At 42.1% G+C, this 17939-nt stretch overlaps 1 protein-coding gene, 1 long non-coding RNA gene and 1 pseudogene across 8 annotated transcripts; 2 read left to right on the top strand and 1 right to left on the bottom strand.

Moving 5' to 3' along the window:
* The first annotated feature begins 488 nt into the window (after positions 1–488).
* LOC138032185 (uncharacterized) lies at positions 489–8176 on the top strand. Its single transcript, XR_011128298.1, has 2 exons — positions 489–626; positions 7281–8176. It is a non-coding gene; the product is annotated as an uncharacterized lncRNA (long non-coding RNA).
* Positions 2203–6801, top strand: LOC138032182 (tetratricopeptide repeat protein 28-like; annotated as a pseudogene).
* Positions 8177–8948: 772 nt separating the features above from the next.
* Positions 8949–16247, bottom strand: LOC138032184 (death domain-containing ATP nucleosidase-like). Of its 7 annotated transcripts, none has more exons than XM_068879791.1 (6): positions 15927–16247; positions 13183–13865; positions 12560–12748; positions 11634–11663; positions 11082–11135; positions 8949–10895 (listed from the first exon to the last, which is right to left on the bottom strand). In XM_068879791.1, the coding sequence occupies exons 2-6, from the start codon at positions 13841–13843 to the stop codon at positions 10612–10614; spliced, it is 1218 nt and encodes a 405-aa protein (XP_068735892.1). In that variant the 5' UTR covers positions 13844–13865; positions 15927–16247; the 3' UTR covers positions 8949–10611. The 7 variants fall into 7 exon arrangements, with proteins under 7 accessions (XP_068735892.1, XP_068735890.1, XP_068735891.1 ...); XM_068879789.1 differs by having other exon boundaries at positions 11634–11662; positions 12556–12748; XM_068879790.1 differs by having other exon boundaries at positions 13183–13868.
* Positions 16248–17939: the final 1692 nt, after the last annotated feature.

The following is a 17939-nucleotide window of genomic DNA, read 5'->3' on the forward strand; positions in this document are numbered from 1 at the left end:
AACTTACAAGGTCAATCACAATGTGTGAAGCGAAAAGCTCTGACAGACTTGTTAGCTTGTCGTAGTTTGAAGGAGCCATGCAAAGGTCCCATTGAAATAATTATCTGAAATCGTGGGTTCCTGGAGTTTCCTGTGAGGCTAAAAAAAGAATTTCGTTTTCATAATCAAAATAAATATCTTGTTTCTTTCTCACGCCCTTCTGGGATAAGATGGTAAACCACCGAGATCATTTTTCGACATCACATGATAGATATTTAGTGAACGTTAATTACCAAACCTTTATAAAAATTTATCGCGCCATGAAGTTCTACCATAAGCACACAGTCTTATTCTTCCGTCACTAAAGAGATAAAAGACCATAACAGTTTATTGACTCTTCTCTTTAAGAAAGGGAAGTTAAATTCCCTATCCCCCACTCAGTATCTCCGTCCCTCTCAAGCCTCCTTCTCTTCCCTGAAAAAAAATACCCTTAGGGAAGACTCTGCATGAAATCACTTTCGGGGAAATCCCTTGGTTGTTTCTCGGAAGACATTGAAAGCGAAAGTTCGCCCATGCGAAAAATTAACATCCTCACAAACAGGACATCGAAACAGACATCGAAACTTGTTTGAAACTGGTGTAAAGCGGTGAGTTTAAACGAGTTGGTTTCCTGTGTGCGTTTAGTTACAGCAAACGAGTAAATCAATTTCAGTCCGGCTTATGCTTTGCCGTCTTCTAAAGCGAAAGTATGCGTTCCACTCTAATAGACGTCTAATGAGGCGAGCGAATCAGCGAAATAAGTGTCTATCTCGTTTGGTTAATAGGAAGAAGTGATCGCTATTAATTTACAAAATATTATAGCTTTTTCATCGATAGCGAGCTGATCACAAGAGAAGCAAGGTGTTGTATTTCAAAATAATATTCATCGTCGTTTTCGGAGTGATTAGGTTGGGAGATTTGTGGTTTGATACAAGTTATTTTAAGAATATGGTGATAGGGGTTATTTTTGCAATAACCCATTTTGAAGGTCTGTTTTGCAATGATATATTGTTATTCCGTATTTTTGTAGAGGGCTACAGTTGAAATTGGTGACCATGTCGGATTTTGTTGCGACTCATTACTGAATTATGGCGAACATTTTGCTGCCAAATCACTACCTTCGAAATAATTTTGGCCACTGAAGCCAAAATAATACGGTTTCGTTTTCTGGGGAAATGGAGCAAAAAAGCATCAAAAACTCATTGAAATACGGTGTAGTAATACACGAGCTTCTAAGCTAATCAAAACGGGTAAGTCGAAGACCGGGTAACCCGAAAACAGTGACCCCCGGTTCGCGGACCCCCACTACGGACCGGGTCCGCGGACTACCTACGGACCGGTCCACGGACCACCCCTACTGACCCCCTTACGGACCACCCCCAAAATTGTATAAAAAATGAAAATAAAAATCTACGCCAAGTATGTATTTCATGAGGGAATATATTCACATGACCAAATTGAATGCAAACGGAGTAGCATACATTATGTATGTATGTAACTTTTGTCACAATACCTTACATTTCTAAATACACAACCCCCAAAACAATGTTTAAGTGCTGTTTTCGGGGAGAAGATACTGATGGAAAAAGGAAATAAAGTTCTTACCTTCTGTTTGTGGCTTAATCGGGCTGCAAAAGGCGTGATTTTAGGTCGTTCTATGAACTTGTTTATATTTGAAATTCCGCTAAGCAAATTGTGAAGCCTGGGACGAGTTAATGAACCCGCGGGAGAGTAGGCCGAGCAAAATGGCGGAGGAAATGCACTCAAAGCAGCACGAATTTCGAGGCTTCCCAGAGTTTTCCCGGTGTTTCATGCATAGTTATAGCCACAACAAAGGAAATAGGAATGTAAAATGATAACCTTGCACCCGAGACTGAACCCAGGTCTGTTACATTTTTCCCAGCGTATAAAAGCTCGAAATTTCACCGACACGACTCCACGCGAGTGATCTATCGGAGAAGCAGTAAGGGAAATCTTTATTTTTGTTTTTTATACTATTTTGGGGGTGGTCCGTGAGGGGGTAAGTGGAGGTAGTCCGTGGACCGGTCCGTAGGTGGTCCGCAGACCCAGTCCGTAGTGGGGGTCCGCGGACCAGGGGTCATGGTTTTCGGGTCACCCGTCGAAGACCTGCGCTCACGAAATGAAAGTAAATGTATTATGCACACAAGGGATCCCGGAAGCGAGCGAAAACAAATACAAAAACATTGCAACATGGCAGCAAAATGTCCGCCATAATTCAGTAATGAGTCTCAACAAACTCCGACACGGTAACCTATTTCAACTGTTGCCCTCTACGCAAAAACCCCATATCCTTTCGATTTCATTTCATCGCAAATTTTCGGAAAGAGTAGGAGGACTCCTTGCATTACTTTCATCTAGTCGAAAAATAAACTTAACGATCGTGTATATTCGAATCATAAACTAGCATACCAATGAAACTCAAAAAGCGTCCAACAGCGATAATGGAGCAAAGTAGGCCCAGTCAGCAGCGTACACTAAAGGAGGGAAGTTTGCTTCCTCGTACTACCTTCAATATTTAGAGAGGAAGCCACATCAGCCCTAGCTGGTTTTCACGCGGGTTCTCGGTCCTAATCGATTTGGAATTTGGAAATGACGGTTTTTCAGCCGCAGGGAAGAAAACCGGATTACCAGGAGAAAAACGGCGGTTGAAGGCAAGAACCAACAAAAAACTCAGCCCACAGGTTCGATTCCGCCGGAATCGAACCTGGGCCAAATTGGTGGGAGGCGAGTGTTCACACTATTGTGCCAAGCCTGCTCCCTTCCCATGTGGTTATCGATATTACCTTATGGTAAGGGCGCATTTTCTCCACAACTTAATAGTGGAAAGAAAAATGTCATTTCAAATTGTCACTAAGCTGTTTGTACTAAGGAAAACAAAGGCACGAGAGAATATTAAATAATTGCTACAAATCAGATTACTGGGCAAAACAAACTGAATTTGTAACAGCATTTTGAGTTAAAAAACTAAGAGGTCAATAACTAGCTCTTGCAATCCTTGCAATTGATTCACGAGAAGCTGTTGTTAAGTTCCACATCGTAAGTGAAAGCATGTGGCGTAAATTAACAATGAACAAACATTGGAATTGTTTTTGTTGAATCATGATTGGCCCCTATTTATTCCGTCAAATCCAAGGCAATGGTCGTGTCATTGCTGCGGCAAGAACGGTATGGAAGAGAATTATAAATACAGTTCTTCTGAGATGATTTGATTGAAACATGGAAACCAGACGAAATGATACTCATAGTTCTCAAGGGCATATAAGTGAAGAGCAAACGGAACGTGCGTCGGCTATCTTACTAGAAAGGAAAGCAGAAGATGAAGATCAATTCTCGACTCTTCTTTCAAGTGCCCGCGAGCTTCTTGCCAGAGAAAAGCATTCCAACAACTATAAAAAAGCTGCAGAATTACTAGAACAAGCATTATTAAAGGTCGAGGGGACATCAAGGGAAATCATAGAGGCTGAAGTTTGTGGCGAACTCGCCGAAGTGTTTCTCGCTTTAGATGATTATGAGAAGTCTTTTGATTACGGCCAGAAGTGTCTTTCCCTTTCTAAAAAAAAATGGTCGTAAAGATCTCGAAGCATTGGCCTATGCTTCTATTGGCAGTGCCTCTTCCAAGTTAGGAGACTTGCGAAGAGGTCTTGAATTTCATACGAAGTCTTTGGATACAAATTCCACGACAGGATACCAAAAGCAAAAGTGGAAATGCCTATACAATCTAGGTGTCACATGTGGCGAGCTGGGCGATAACCAAAGTGCGATTAGATACTTCAGAGAAAGTCTTACCGTTGCTGAGGACGTCGGAGATATGCTGTCGATCGGTGAATCCCATGGTGGACTGGGTAGTGTTTTCTACAGGACTAGACGGTATCAAGAGGCCATTCTTCACAACGAGAAGCACCTTACAAAGGCCAAGGAAGTCAAGGATAAGGAGAGTCAGGCAAAAGCTTGTGGAAATCTCGGCAATGTTTATCTTTCCAAAGGCGATTATATCAAGGCTTTTGCACTTTATCAACAGCAGCTAACAATCTACCAAGAGATGGGCAACAAGTTTGGCGTGGGAAATGCAAAAGGATCCCTTGGAAATGTTTATCATTGTCGTGGGGAAACAAGAAAAGCGATTGAATATTATGAAGCCCAGTTGTCCATCGCAACAATGCTGAAGAATAAGGCAGCACAAGCATGTGCTATTGGAAGAATTGGAAGAGCGCAGCATTCTCTGGGAGAAAACAGGGAAGCACAAAAGAATCTGGAAAAATTGCTGCAGCTTTCGATAGAAATGGGCGATAAAACCAACGAAGGCTTTGCCTACGGATTCCTAGGAAACACCCATAGATCCTTAGGCAATTACGAAGAAGCCATCGAGATGCAAAAAAAGTTCTTGGAAATTTCAAAATCAACCGGTGACAAGGCTGCAGAAGGGCTGGGCAACGCCTACCTAGGAAGCATCTACTATTCCCAAGGAGACTTTGATAAGGCGCTGGAGCATCACGGATTCAATCTCGCTATCAACAGGGAACTAGAGAACAAAGGCGGAGAGGGAAGGTCGGTCGAGAAGGTGGGAAACATTCATTTCCAGCTTGGAAATTACAACAAAGCAATTGAATGTTATAAGCAAAGCCTTGATATCGCTCTGGCTATCAGAGACAAGCCACTAGAAGGTGCCTCATACGCCAATTTAGGAAATGCCTATCAAGCCCTTGGAATGTATTCACAAGCTGTCAAGATATACGAGAAAGCCGTACCTTACGCTAAAGCCGTCGGGGACAAGCGAATGGAGGGAGCAATGCTTGGAAACCTAGGAACAGCGTACAACTGCATTGGAAATCATCAAAAGGAACTTGAATGCCATTTGCGACATCTCTCGCTTTGTGAAGATTTGGAGGAAAAACAGGGAGAAGCAGCCGCCCACGGCAATATCGGAATGGTCAACTATCGCCTTGAAAATTACAAGCAAGCCATTAAGCATAATGAGAAGCAAATCTCGATTTCAAGCTCTATAGGAGAACCAGATGGTGAAATGACTGGCTACTTAAATCTTGGCAAGGTGTATCTGAAATTAGGGGAACCGAGAAAAGCCATCGAACTACAGCAAAAAGCTTTGGGCTTTGCTGAGAAGATGGGAAGGTTAGATAAGAGAGGTTCCTGCCACTTCGACCTTGGAACCTCGTATTCAAAGCTCCAGAAGTTTGAACTTGCCTGTGATCACTTGGAACAGTGTACTACCATGTACGCGGAAGTGAGACGACTTCTCTTTGAGAAAGACGAGTACAAGATTTCTTTAAGCGACGTGCAGGCCAGCACTTACCGTCTCTACATACAGTGTCTCCTTCAGCAAGACAAAGACGAACAAGCAATACTGGTCGCAGAGCGTGCACGTTCCGCGGCTCTTGCTGACATGATGGTGGTATCGTACGGCCAACAAGACCCAAGACGAGTCAAAAGGGAAAACCTCAGTGGAACGAAGATGCGTGAGGTCATTCACGTCTAGAGGGTCGCATCATATACTATGCTCTTTCTGGACTAGGGAAACAAAATGTGATAGTCTGGAGCTTTCAGCCAAATGGTGATCCCAAGTTCATGGGCGAAGCAACCGAGTGGAAGAATCTGCTTGGCGATGCACTTGCTGACATTGGCGTTGGCGTTAAGGCTGTGGAATGCGAAGATCGCTCCTTTCTGTCGAGGGAAGCTCGACTTTTAGACAAGAATGAACAAAACGACCAATTGCAAGAACTGGAAAACCTAACAGATTGTCCCCCTTCTAAGTGTATCACTCCAACAGATAGACCAAGTGCGCTGGAGAAACTTTTTGATGTATTGTTAGGCGGCGCATTCCACGATCAAACGGCCAAAGATCTCATAATTGTTCCTGATGAAGGACTCCATAGGGTCCCTTTCGCGGCCCTTCGAGACGAAAACAACGAAAGTCTGGCAGAGAAACACAGAATACGAGTGTTGCCGTCCTTGTCAATAATGAAAGAAATCTTTGAGTGTCCATGTGAATATCATAATCAGAATGGAGCTGTGGTTGTTGGAGATCCAGACGTTGGCTTGGTGAAACTCAAAGGAAGACAGAAACCAGAGCCGGTACCAAGACTAGATAAAGCCAACGAAGAGGCTCGAGAAATAGCCAAGATGGTTGGAGTTAAGCCTCTTATCGGTCAGGAAGCGACAAAAGCTCGTTTTCTAGAAGTGCTAGACAAAGCAGCCTTAGTCCACATTGCAGCCCACGGGGATGCCCAAACAGGTGAAATTGCTTTCGCTCCTCCTCCTGAAAAACGTAAGCCAATACTTGACGAAGAAGATGTTGTGCTTACAATGGCCGAGGTACAGAATGCTAAAGTGCGAGCAAAACTTGTTGTTCTCAGCTGCTGTCACAGTGCAAGAGGTCACATTCGAGCTGAGGGTGTTATTGGCATCGCTCGCGCATTTCTTGGTGCAGGTGCGACGTCAGTCCTTGCCTCGCTGTGGGCCATCGATGACAAAGCCACCATCGAGTTCATGCGCAGCTTCTACCAGCATTTGAAGCTCGGGCAGAAAACAAGCGAAGCTCTCTATCAGGCCACAGCTACTTTGAGGCACTCAGAGAAATTCGGAGATCCCCTTTATTGGGCCCCATTTGTCCTGATTGGAGACGACGTCACCTTTGATAGCTTGGAAGAGATTGGTCAAGAGAATGTGGAAGGTGTGTGAAATTTCCCCCTGGTACTCTACGTGTATGACCTTAATGCATTTTTCCCGCTCTTGATAAAAAAAAGCTGTTCTAAGTAGTCTGTTCACTTACTATACAGATTTGTAATTATATTGTTTTAAATTTTTAAAACGTAATGCATATTCCCTCCTGTTACTCCCCTCTCTGCACAGTAGATTAAATGTATCGTGCTATCGGGTTCGTTTTGCAGGCAGTTTATGTGGTCTTTCACTGTTACTTATAGATCCTTTGCATTGATGGCGTCTAGATTTGAATAATAATACTTTGTACATCCTTAGCCTCGTACTCATGTTTCCAGACAAAGGATTTTTCACATGAATGTGAGGCTTATTCAAATAAAGGCGCCATTTATGCAAAAGGTGTAGTACCACAACATCTACTTTGAAATGCTTCGTTTCAATTACGATTAGACTCGAGAGGGTTACAGCTATAAAACAACTGATTTGAACACATTTTCACTAGTTGCATGGCTTTTGATCTCTTTCCGCTCGCGGTCAATCTAATAAACGGTATCTCTCTTTTTCTTTAGGTCAGCCAGATGGAAATCCTGATGATACCCATGTATAAACACTCTTTTCAGCATGATGCAAGAATGCTCCAAACCGCTAAGAATCACTTTGTTGTGATCAGTGCATGAGTTCATCTCGCAGCCGTATGGCACAGAAGGCGTTTGAATTTTACGTGTTTTTCTTTTTTAGAACAGTGAGAAAAGATGGACAATAGTGTTTTTTTCTGGAAAGAGTAGAGAAGAAAATCCGAGATACAGAAGTAGATAGGATTACTCTCAGAAGAATAGTTTACTGTTAGAGTTTGTTCACCCTTTGCTGCTTTTTACTGGGAGTCGAAGGGTTTAACGAGTAAGTTTTACTTACATTAGATTCGGGTATTGTATATAGTTTTCTAATCAGGAGCGATCAGTTCTTTTGACTGGGACATTGATTTTTGAAAGTCCTCTTCGCTCTAGGTGGTATCGACATATGCATTTTTTAACCTACAACAATCGTAGCAGTATTAGACCATAATAACAGATGTATACGATCCCACAGGGGGGGGGGGGGGGGAGGGCACATTCCCATATAAAAGAGAAGGGATGCTCCTCAGAAATTTCAAAAAGGACTCTGAAGAGATGCGGAGATTTTGTTTTGTGGCCCTGGCCTGGAATGTTTTTCACTCCTTAGAGGCACCAATCAAAGGGTCTCCCTTTGACGAGTAAAATTGTCTGGCGTTAGACAGAGTAAAATCTATAAGTCAGTCTTGGGGCTGAAAGGGTTTAGGGAGATAGCTTTTTAGGGAGCTACAACGCATTACTTGTTGTCATATATTCGTCGGTTCAATGGCCTAAACGGCACCGCGATAGTTTCGATCCACTGTAGACCTGAAGAGGCTGAAGATCCTGAGAGGTACCCATAAACGTTACGACGAGCACCCTTGTCCTTTTTTACATGGAAGTCCCCCTCGGGTATACGACATGTATTCACTTTAATTTTTACCTGACGCAGGCAGCGTGAGAAATAAAAGTCGGAGGGTGTAATCGCGTTAATAGGCTTTAAGAGACATTAGCGAAATCAAGATAGCCGTACGAGGTTGAGATGCTTGCAGGACGTTGCTATATCAATCAATGCAATATAACCTTCCCTAGACTACGAGTAGTCGGTTTTTGTTCCTGAAATCCTCGGCGCGCGGAACTGTTTATATTATTCAAATTAGGGAAAGAAACGAGGAGGGAATGGGGAGAGGCAGGAAAAAACCTTTTTTCTATTCCTCCGCGCCCGCGCTTCTCGCGGCTTGCGGCTTCGCCGCTCGCCACTCGCGCTCGCCCCTCGCATATCGCAACCCTCGGAACCCTAGGAAAAGTAAGAGACTGCTCGCAGTCTATGATGATGATGATGACCCCTGTTACCGACCAGCTGAGTGAAAACGCTGTCGATGGACGGAATCCTGATAATCAAAAACCATTTCCATCAGGATTAGAAATTCAAACTCACATCAGGTTTTAAACAGGCCTCCATGTGGGGAATACAGAAAAAACGTAGGAACAACTAAGAAAACGCGAGGCCTCGATAAACCTCGGGAGGAAATCTGTCTCCAGGCTACACTATAGTACTCGATCTCTTGCTCGCACTCCGATTTAAAGGTCGCTGTTTAGCCCAGTCTTCGTTCTACACGGTAAAAAGGTCTTAAGCAACACAAAGCAATGTTTTCACAAAGTTTATCTTTTTATTTACAAACTCGACTTATTTTCTTATATAGCGAAAAAAGTAGTCTGTGGCATGTACTCTATAAAATGCGATACGTTTTTAAAATCTTAATCAAAGAGGAAACTTTATCCTGATTATAACTAATGAGCGATGTTTGAGCACTCGCGAAAAGTAACGCAGTTTCTTTACAAATGCTTCCACATGCGTCTTAACTCGTGCCTTACGTCAACTCTGTTTGTAATACTGGCTGAGAATCAAGAATGTTGTGAAAGAGGTGAACACTCACAAACCGCGAAACATTGATGAAAGATCTCTAACAGCAAAACCCAGTGGCCGCTCCGTTGAACATCGACTACCGTTTTGTTTTAACCGATGTGGCCCATAATGCACCGGGACAAACCGCGCACGCGCTGCAAGAGCCTTGTATCGGCGATAGTGCTTACGTATAACTAGTGTAGCCAATCGGATAAGGGTTTTTAGACAGGTCAACCACTGGGTTATGCTACTAACCCGGCACAAGGGTGCTCCAGTCATAATGACGCTGTAAATAACTACATCGTATAGACGCGGATGTAAAATAATGTATTTTAGATCACAGCTCAGTTTGAGGAATTAACATGAATTGAATTTAATCAAGTGCGTACTTAACTCGTATAACTTGTACCCAACCTTGTTTCAATTTCCACGGTATGAATCGAAAGAAATACTAATTTACGAGACAAAAAAAATCATGAAAATATGTCAGTAAACGATACTGTTTCTTATTCTAGTTATAGTAAGAATATGTGAGTAGTAATAACAATCTTTTTAAACACTCAAGCTCTAAGTAGCTAAAACTCTTAAAATCTCTAGAATGGCCAATTCTCTCTGTGAGACACGTCTGTAGGGAGCCATGGTGAGTGTATTCATCATCTTGGACTGGATATTTCTTTTGATGAGCACACCTACCATGATTCACTGCAGGCTTGTCTCATAGAGGGATTGGCCACTGGAAAAATAAAAGTGGCAGTTGAAAAGCCGTGAAGATTACGATAGCCCTTTCACGGTGAGATTGTTGTCCCTCAGAATGTTTGCCTTACAGTGCATCCCAAAGTGCATGGATGCGAGGCAACTTCGGGCTAAAACTACAAAACAGCCTGAAATTGCCTCCTCTCCATGCGACATTCTCGGGACGCACGATCGATGGGAAGGTTGGATGCAGTACCATTGAACATACAAAGGCTCTACTGTGGTCTGGTTGGCTGATATGAGCGTGAAATCTTTCAAAAATTACTCAGAAGTGTTCGCGGTGTTCTTTAATTAACAAATAAAGTAGCCTAAGCAGTGTATTAAACGGTGACAAAACGCGACGGGTATTAAAGAACACGAGGGAAATGTAGAAAAAAACATTTCTCGAGTGTTCTCAAGTGTCTGGAGTATTTTATCACAGTGTAATACATGGCTTAGGCTTCTTCATTGGTTTTATTAAATAGAGATAATGTGACAAAAAACAACAAAGAAAGACTTTTTTCTATTTTTTTTACTCTGATAAAACATGGGTTTTTGACCAGTCAGTGTGCGCGCACGGTCTATAACAAACTCAGAAACCTAACGAGTGATTCGATTAAAGTTAACATAGAGTGGTATAAGCATTAAGAGTTTAATTAAGTGTTCTTAGTTCAATTAATGGCAGCAGATCTTCTGCGCCAAATCTTTGCGTCCTACGTGGTCATGGCACAGCTCGTCATATAAAACCTCATATGTGGCGGAGTCTCCTTCACGGGTTTTCCATTTCCTCAACATCTCGTTTGCCTTCTCCGAAAGGTCAGGGTACAGTTGTGCATTCCTATTCAAGTCACTTAGAACTGAATGTCTAACATTCAGCCGGCGCCCTAGCTTTATCCACTCATCCCCAAGTTGTACGGCCAGCTCCTCCATATCCTCAACAGACACTTGGCCGTCTTTGACTGTAAATAATCAAACGTAGAATAAGTGCCTTGAGATAACGCTATAGAATGCTTATTAAACCAAAAACGACTAGCCAGTGTTTTCTTACATATTTCAAGCGTTGTCACTATCTTATTGTTTCTAAAATGGTTACGATTCACAAGAATGAGCAAGGCAAATCAAAAATAGATAAATGAACCACTCACCTGAATCCATGCGGGCTTTCTTTGGAGGGCTAGCAGGATTTTCGTCAGGTGAACCTTTAAAGATAGGGAACCACATCAGTTTCCTTTGCTTCACTTCAAACGCGAATATTGTAAAAAAAACCGGCAAAAAATTAATACGAAAATGATAAAAATATTACGCCGCCTAAAGAGCACCAGAGATAATTTAAACCATACTCTGTTACAAATAACCAGGAAATAGAGTGGTTTTTACTGAATTGAGTGTCTGAATCCAAACCAATTACTTACCAGTTAGTTGGACTACTCAGCCAATCTCAAACCTTAGCAAAACCAAAACCAAAGTAACTGTCTGATTACTTTCGACACTCAATTGATAACCTCCCTAATCGTTAGGTGAGTGCAGGTACAAAGCCCTGCACCTGCATTCGTATCGTTCAGTGGAGTCTACCCACCTGAAACGAAAACCCATCGAGCCTCTACTTAGGGGAGAGGCTTTAATCTGTTAGCAAATAATGGAATATTTCCTTTGCTCAGGGTTAGAACACACAACTGGTGTGAAAGAAAAACAATCACCTTGGGAATCGCGTCTTCTTTTTGTAGAACCTTTGAATGGAAATAGGGAACCATATCAATTTAGTTTCTTTACTTTGCTTCGAATGCGAATGTTGGCAAAAAAATTGGTATATATGGATGCTGAAGGGAATCTTTCTTTTATCATCAGTCTGCGCTGTAAATCAAGTGTTTCCAGTCTGTTGCCATGTTAGTTTTCACCTATGGTGAAACTATAATTAATCTATACTCCACGATATGTATCAACCCACACTCGCGCTAACCACGGTGTTTTCATTGGGCCAGACGGGAAGGACCAATGTACGAAACGCTAGTTTACAATACACGTCAAAACCAACAAATTTATATCTTTGTGAGTTAAAAACTAACTAAGCCTTCAGTCATCGACATACAAACTCAGTGTTGGGGTGATTGCCCAGAAGACATTTATATATAGCATCTCATTATCGTCCAATGACATGAGACACCAGCCTCCTCTAGGTGAAGACTTGAAATCCTAATATTACAAGATATTGTGCAGTTACGGGTACACTCCGTTTAGAACACGTTTTACTGTCACGGTTGTACAACGCGCACTTCCTCCGTTCCCCAGCTCCACCAACCACAACACATAATAACAATAGGCCTTTTGCAACAAACGATCACACGGTACAAAATCCGCCATATTGGAGGGCAAGCTCATTATTATTCCCGCACTGGGACATTAAAACAAAGGCAAGTCAAGCTTGACTGGTTGAGGTCTCTTTGTTTTAATGTCCCAGTGGGGGAATAATAATGAGCTTGCCCTCCAGCATGGTGGATTTTGTACCGTGTGATCGTTTTTTGCAAAAGGCCTATTGTATATACAACCCTCTTAGACCACATTCAACTTTGTAAACGCTGTCTAAGCTCCGTTTAGGTATGAATTCAACCCTTAAAATACTTTCTACCTCCATCATAGCGGAGCCAGTCTTTGAAAATTCTGGGCTTCCTTAACACATGAGCAACTAACGACGCTGACATCACACTCGCATAACATTGCCAGTCCTTGGTTGAGTCTTTGGTACCATCAGCATAATCCGATATGCCTTTTACGACGGCCCATTCTATATCGAGATCATGAGCTGCCGTATACACCCCTAACGAAGAGATAAAAAAATACGGAATTATTTCTGCAGATTTCAAAAGACGGGTAAATCTTTTTAAACTGAGTGGGATATATCTTACTAAAGGAATATGCGAAGTTGAATAAAGCCAGACGTGGGTAGTTCGAAAGACGGATAACGCTAAGAGTAACTGCAGAATACCCTGCCACTCCAAAACACACCTGGAATCTGTGGCTACGTGGATACGCGGCTCCAGAGCTACACGGCTAGGAAGCTAAGCCAGGGGCTAGGCAGCTACGGGGCTACGTGTGGTTTGTTTTGTTGATATTTATCCACTGGATAGCATTTTATCGGCTGGATAGCGTTATCCAGCCTTGGAACAACTGGGGCCAGGCGGATCCGGACTTGCCATCAAGCATGGGGCAGTCTCTTGGATAATTAAACACGTTACTTGAGTGATATCTTACCTTCGCCTTCCATTTCAATTGCAATCGCGTTAGGATATTCCTCCAGCAGTTTGGCACGTTCGTTTTTGTTATTTACTAGCACAGGGCCGCTCAGCATGGTGCCATTGACCGCTTTCCCCGCTTCCTCCAGGTTCTGTAGTGGTGGTTTCCAGCCATGGTCTGCATCTCTTAGGAGGTCATTTAGCTTCTTACCCAAGGGGACAATTGTACCACGTAGTTCAATGCCACCTTCAGTGACCTTACGTGGAGCATACGAGATCAGCTTGGCTGACACCACCACGTCTCCTAATTTGGCTTTTTTGGCATTCATTCCCCCGCAAAAACCCACACAAAACACACCCTTAGGCTTCAAAGTGGTGACTGCGTTTTGCACAGTCACCGCTGACCCGCCAACTCCGGATCCCATGCTACATTTCATCAGACCGATTGTCAACTTTTCTTGTTCTGTTTCGTCTCCTATTTTCCCAACGTAAACATAACCGGTTCTTTTAGAATAATATTGCTTAGGCTTTAGTAGGTGATGATAGCAACTCAGAAATTCGCACTGTTGAACCGTCAGTAGCAAGAAGTCTATGAAGAAATTCTCACTAAACTCGAGTCCGTCTGTTGAGATCTCTCCCTCCTTTGGTATTATGACGCTGAGCTGAGGTGGATCACCCATTTGGTTCTACAATTTCGGGCTCCTGCTAATTAAAACACAAGCCATCGGCAATTAAGAATATATGCAATAACCGAAATCCTATGATTAGCCCCTAATTCTGAATCACAGAAAAACCTCTGAATGCAAACCTTTGAACTTTAATGCACTTTCAATTTAAACCTTAAAGATAATTGCCTTAAAGTAAAATTTTTAAAAGTTCTTCGCATATCGGTAAGTTTGCACTCACCCTTTCCAAGTTTAAGACGCACAGTAAGTCAAGAGAAAAGACATCATTTTAAGAAGACCTTGAGGCGTTGGCCGAGTTATTTTTGCATCTTTATGGACCGACGCAACAAGGAAAAGAACCAAAACAAGTGAAACAACAACAACAACAACAAGTCTAAAGAGAAGAAGAACAAGAACAACTAAAATACGAACACGAAGAGCAAGAACAACAACTAAAAACTACGACATGGCCACGGCTATAATCAAAGCGAAGAACTTTGCGAGAAGGATAAGACTAGTTTGTCCGTGTCTAGATTTCAAGAAACAATTGGTCACATGATGTGCTTTTCAAGAACATAATGATTTAGTCATTGGAAATGCATAATGTTATCAGGGATTGAAAGAACATTTACAAACACACGTACACGCCAAGTTTCAGGTTTATGTTCTTTAGGAGAAAATTTTTATTGACGTTGGAAATTACAGGGATTAGTGAGAGAAGAAGACACTTTGACCTCTAGTCTTTTCATGTGGTTTTATATGACTTATATATGCAAATCCTTGTAATTTCGAGTTTTCAAACCGCCATAAGTCTTTGCTTTTTGGTTCTAGAGCCTGAAATTTCCCACTCTTCCTAATTTTTTGCCCATCTTTCTTACTAATTAAATGGCAGCAGCGATAAGACGAACGGAAAAGTTTATTAGAGGGCAAAGCTTCCTCGCTTTCTCGTTTGGAACTGCATATACTAACGTCTCGCGCGATCGCTCTTGAATTAGTAATTTAGTTTAACCCACTGCAAATGATATGCACTTAAAGCGCAAAAAGAAAGTATAAAGTGATGACGACCAAAAGCGTAAGATACTCTTTCATAAGAGGGCGCATTCAGCTGTCTCGTTTACAGAGATTGAACATTTAATTTATGGCGCTGTCTATTATTCAGTTGACACCGATCTATCATGTTTTAGAAATAAAATTGTGTGTACGCATTGCGTCCATGGCGTCTTACGCGCTTGAAAAAGTTATATTTCGCGGTCGTGTTCCTGCAAATTTCGTTTGATGCTCAACTGTCTCAGTTAAATTACTGGGTTCTCTGAAAAGGAATAACTCACTTATGTTACACAGCAGCAGCCATTGGGCTTCAGACAAAGTTTACTGATCAATCAAAGGCTGTGGTTTAACCTTTTGCATTCATAGAAAAGTTTTGCGGTTGAATGACATTCAAACAAAAGCTACCGATAGCTATTCTGTCACTTGGTTAGAGTTCAATATCTTTGTTGCGTCTTCTTATTACACAGTATCTAGGGAATACTAGTCTCCTAAAACCTTCTGTGTAGACCATTCTGCCCCCGTCAACACCCAAAACTGCGATGTGGTTATTGTAGTTTATGTAGACGCTAATACTGATCAGTATTAAACCGGCCACCGTTTGAATTATAAACCTGATGACTCCGCGTTTCTCTCAATATATTGGGTTTATATAAAGTGTGCATAACCGTGCGTATATCAGTTGTTTCAATTTGTCTTTCAAGCCTCAAGATGTAATGAAACTTCAGAGATTTAAAGCGCGTATTTCAGCAACAACACAACAACAAGATGACGTGCAAGTATGGCATGCGGAAAAGTTGCTTCATCCCAGCGAGCGTGTATACTGCAGCTGAAGTATTTAATATTTGAATCGAGTCTGTGACAGTTGACTGCTTTGATTTTCAGCGACACAGCTTGTTACACTTGCGGCCCAAGTTCGATTAATGAGAACGGCAAACGTAACTACAACTCCGGGTTCGAATTTAAGTTAGCAGGTTGATATGAAAAGGCAACAGTTTGGTTTTAAAACGCGCGCTAAAAGTTCAGACGGTTTTTTTAAAAAAGGCCAGCTCACCTCGGTACTTCGTTGTACTGGATGTTCTCTGCTAGCCTCTCATTCGGATCTGAAGCGATTCTGGCGAGGTTTCGCCCTCGGATACGCAATGGAAGAGAACTCAATGGAGAGCTTAGACCAATAGTGTTAACTTGAGTTTCCGATCAAGATGAAACAACAGTCTGTATCTCGATATAATGGCTTCTTCTTCGATCACGCAATTAGAATAAGAAGTATGAAAACTTAGTGGAAAGCGGAAACCGTGAAGGTCTAACAGTCGATATCTTCCGAGTCCCAAAGAGGTAAGCGAGCTTGTAAGACTGAAAAGTATTCCTATGTCACGTGACGACGCGCTCTTTATTGACAATCTGGTTCGGAACCGATCCCCCGTGGGTGTGATTGTGGGCCTGGAATGTCCATTATTAAGTAAATTTTCGGCGATTTCGTACTTTTTTTTCTCAGCCATCAATAACCCTTGCTGATCTCAGATCCCAGGTATTGGTTAAAACAAAACCAGCGTGATTTCTCATCTGCTAGCTTAAACGTCGCTAATTTTCAGCTATGGAGATCAGATAGCCAAGCCCCGTCCCAGACCAAAAATAGTTGAGCAACGCATACGTGTGCGACGCACGCGTTATCAGCTCTTCGAGTCATTTTCCTTACTCCTGGTTATACCTGTAACGGCAGAAAATGCCCATAAAAGTGACGTAGGCCAAGCAAATTATTCCTTATAACTCACTCCTCTGCAGGCCTTAAAAGGGTTTTTTCTGGTGGGGAGAATTCGTTGAACGCGCAGAATTCGTCGTCGCACTTGCACTCACCTCGCACAGCGACTTTCTATCACGAAGGTTCGAACCAATGCGGAGTATGGCTAAAGAAACCTTGTTAATGGATAAACTAGTTTACCTTAATGGTGCAAAATGCTGTCGAAAGGAGGGAGGATGTAAAGAGTATTAACTCAGAGATAACAATGAGGTGACAGGCCAGCACAATTCCTATCCACTTGTAATAGCTAGTTAAAGCTTTACTCTAACGAGTATATCCTTTGACGATCTGCCCCTTTGTACAAGACAATAGGAGGATCTTTGAATATTCTTCTCAGCAATAGTTACTGCTGAATTAAATGCCAATTCTGCATTAGTATTTGCTTTACGTTAGGCACTAATGGGCGATATTGTGTGACAAAAGGCTAGAATCGAGTGTTTTGTTTACATTTCTGTTGTTGGGCAGGTTTTCTCTCCTCAAGTGTAATTTCTGAGAGGGTCGTTGAAAAGAGAATTTCAGAGTATCCTCTTTCGATGAGACTTGTTTTAAATTGTACAATGGCAGTTTTAAACGCTGTTTCAGAGGAGCTAGTTTGGAGAAATCTGAATGCTTCGCCTTTGATCAAGCCCTTATTGACCGCTGGTGGGCGACAACTTGAGAATTGCGTGTACTGAAATGTTTCAGTAGCTTTGAAAGGAGTTTCGTCTTTGTAAACTTTTGTGTCGAGGAACGTTGTTTCCGTGTTGGAAACCTCAGCCGTAAACTAGATAGTGGGATGTTGACTATGCTTGTGCAATGAATTGCGTGACTTCGTCTTTGTTTATATTCCAGATAGAGAATATATCGTCAACATACCTTTTCCAGGCGAGTGGTTTTTGAGCGCTTTGATTAAGAATTGTGATTTTACCTTTCCCATAATGATAGTGGCAAAAGCGACTGCCATTTTAGGACCCATGACTGTTCCATGTGTCAGGAAGTAGTTTTTTTTGCAGTGAACTGGAATGAGTTTTCTTGAAGTGTAAGTTCAAGTACTCTTTTCAGATACTAGGTTTTGGGATGGGGTTTCCCCTTCATTGAAAAATTGATATGCTGTGCATACTGTTTCTATCCCCTCCTCTTGAGGTATACTTGTGTATAGGCTTGTGACGTCCCTTGAAACAAGGATTGCGCTCTCTGGTATTATCGTTTTTTCTATGAAATTTATGAAGTCCGCAGCGTTTTTGAGATATAACTCTTGTTTTGTTTTCGGTATGGGTTGAAGGAGTTTGT

The sequence above is a fragment of the Montipora capricornis genome, chromosome 14, assembly GCF_036669925.1.
Source record: "Montipora capricornis isolate CH-2021 chromosome 14, ASM3666992v2, whole genome shotgun sequence".
Lineage (NCBI taxonomy): Eukaryota > Metazoa > Cnidaria > Anthozoa > Scleractinia > Acroporidae > Montipora > Montipora capricornis.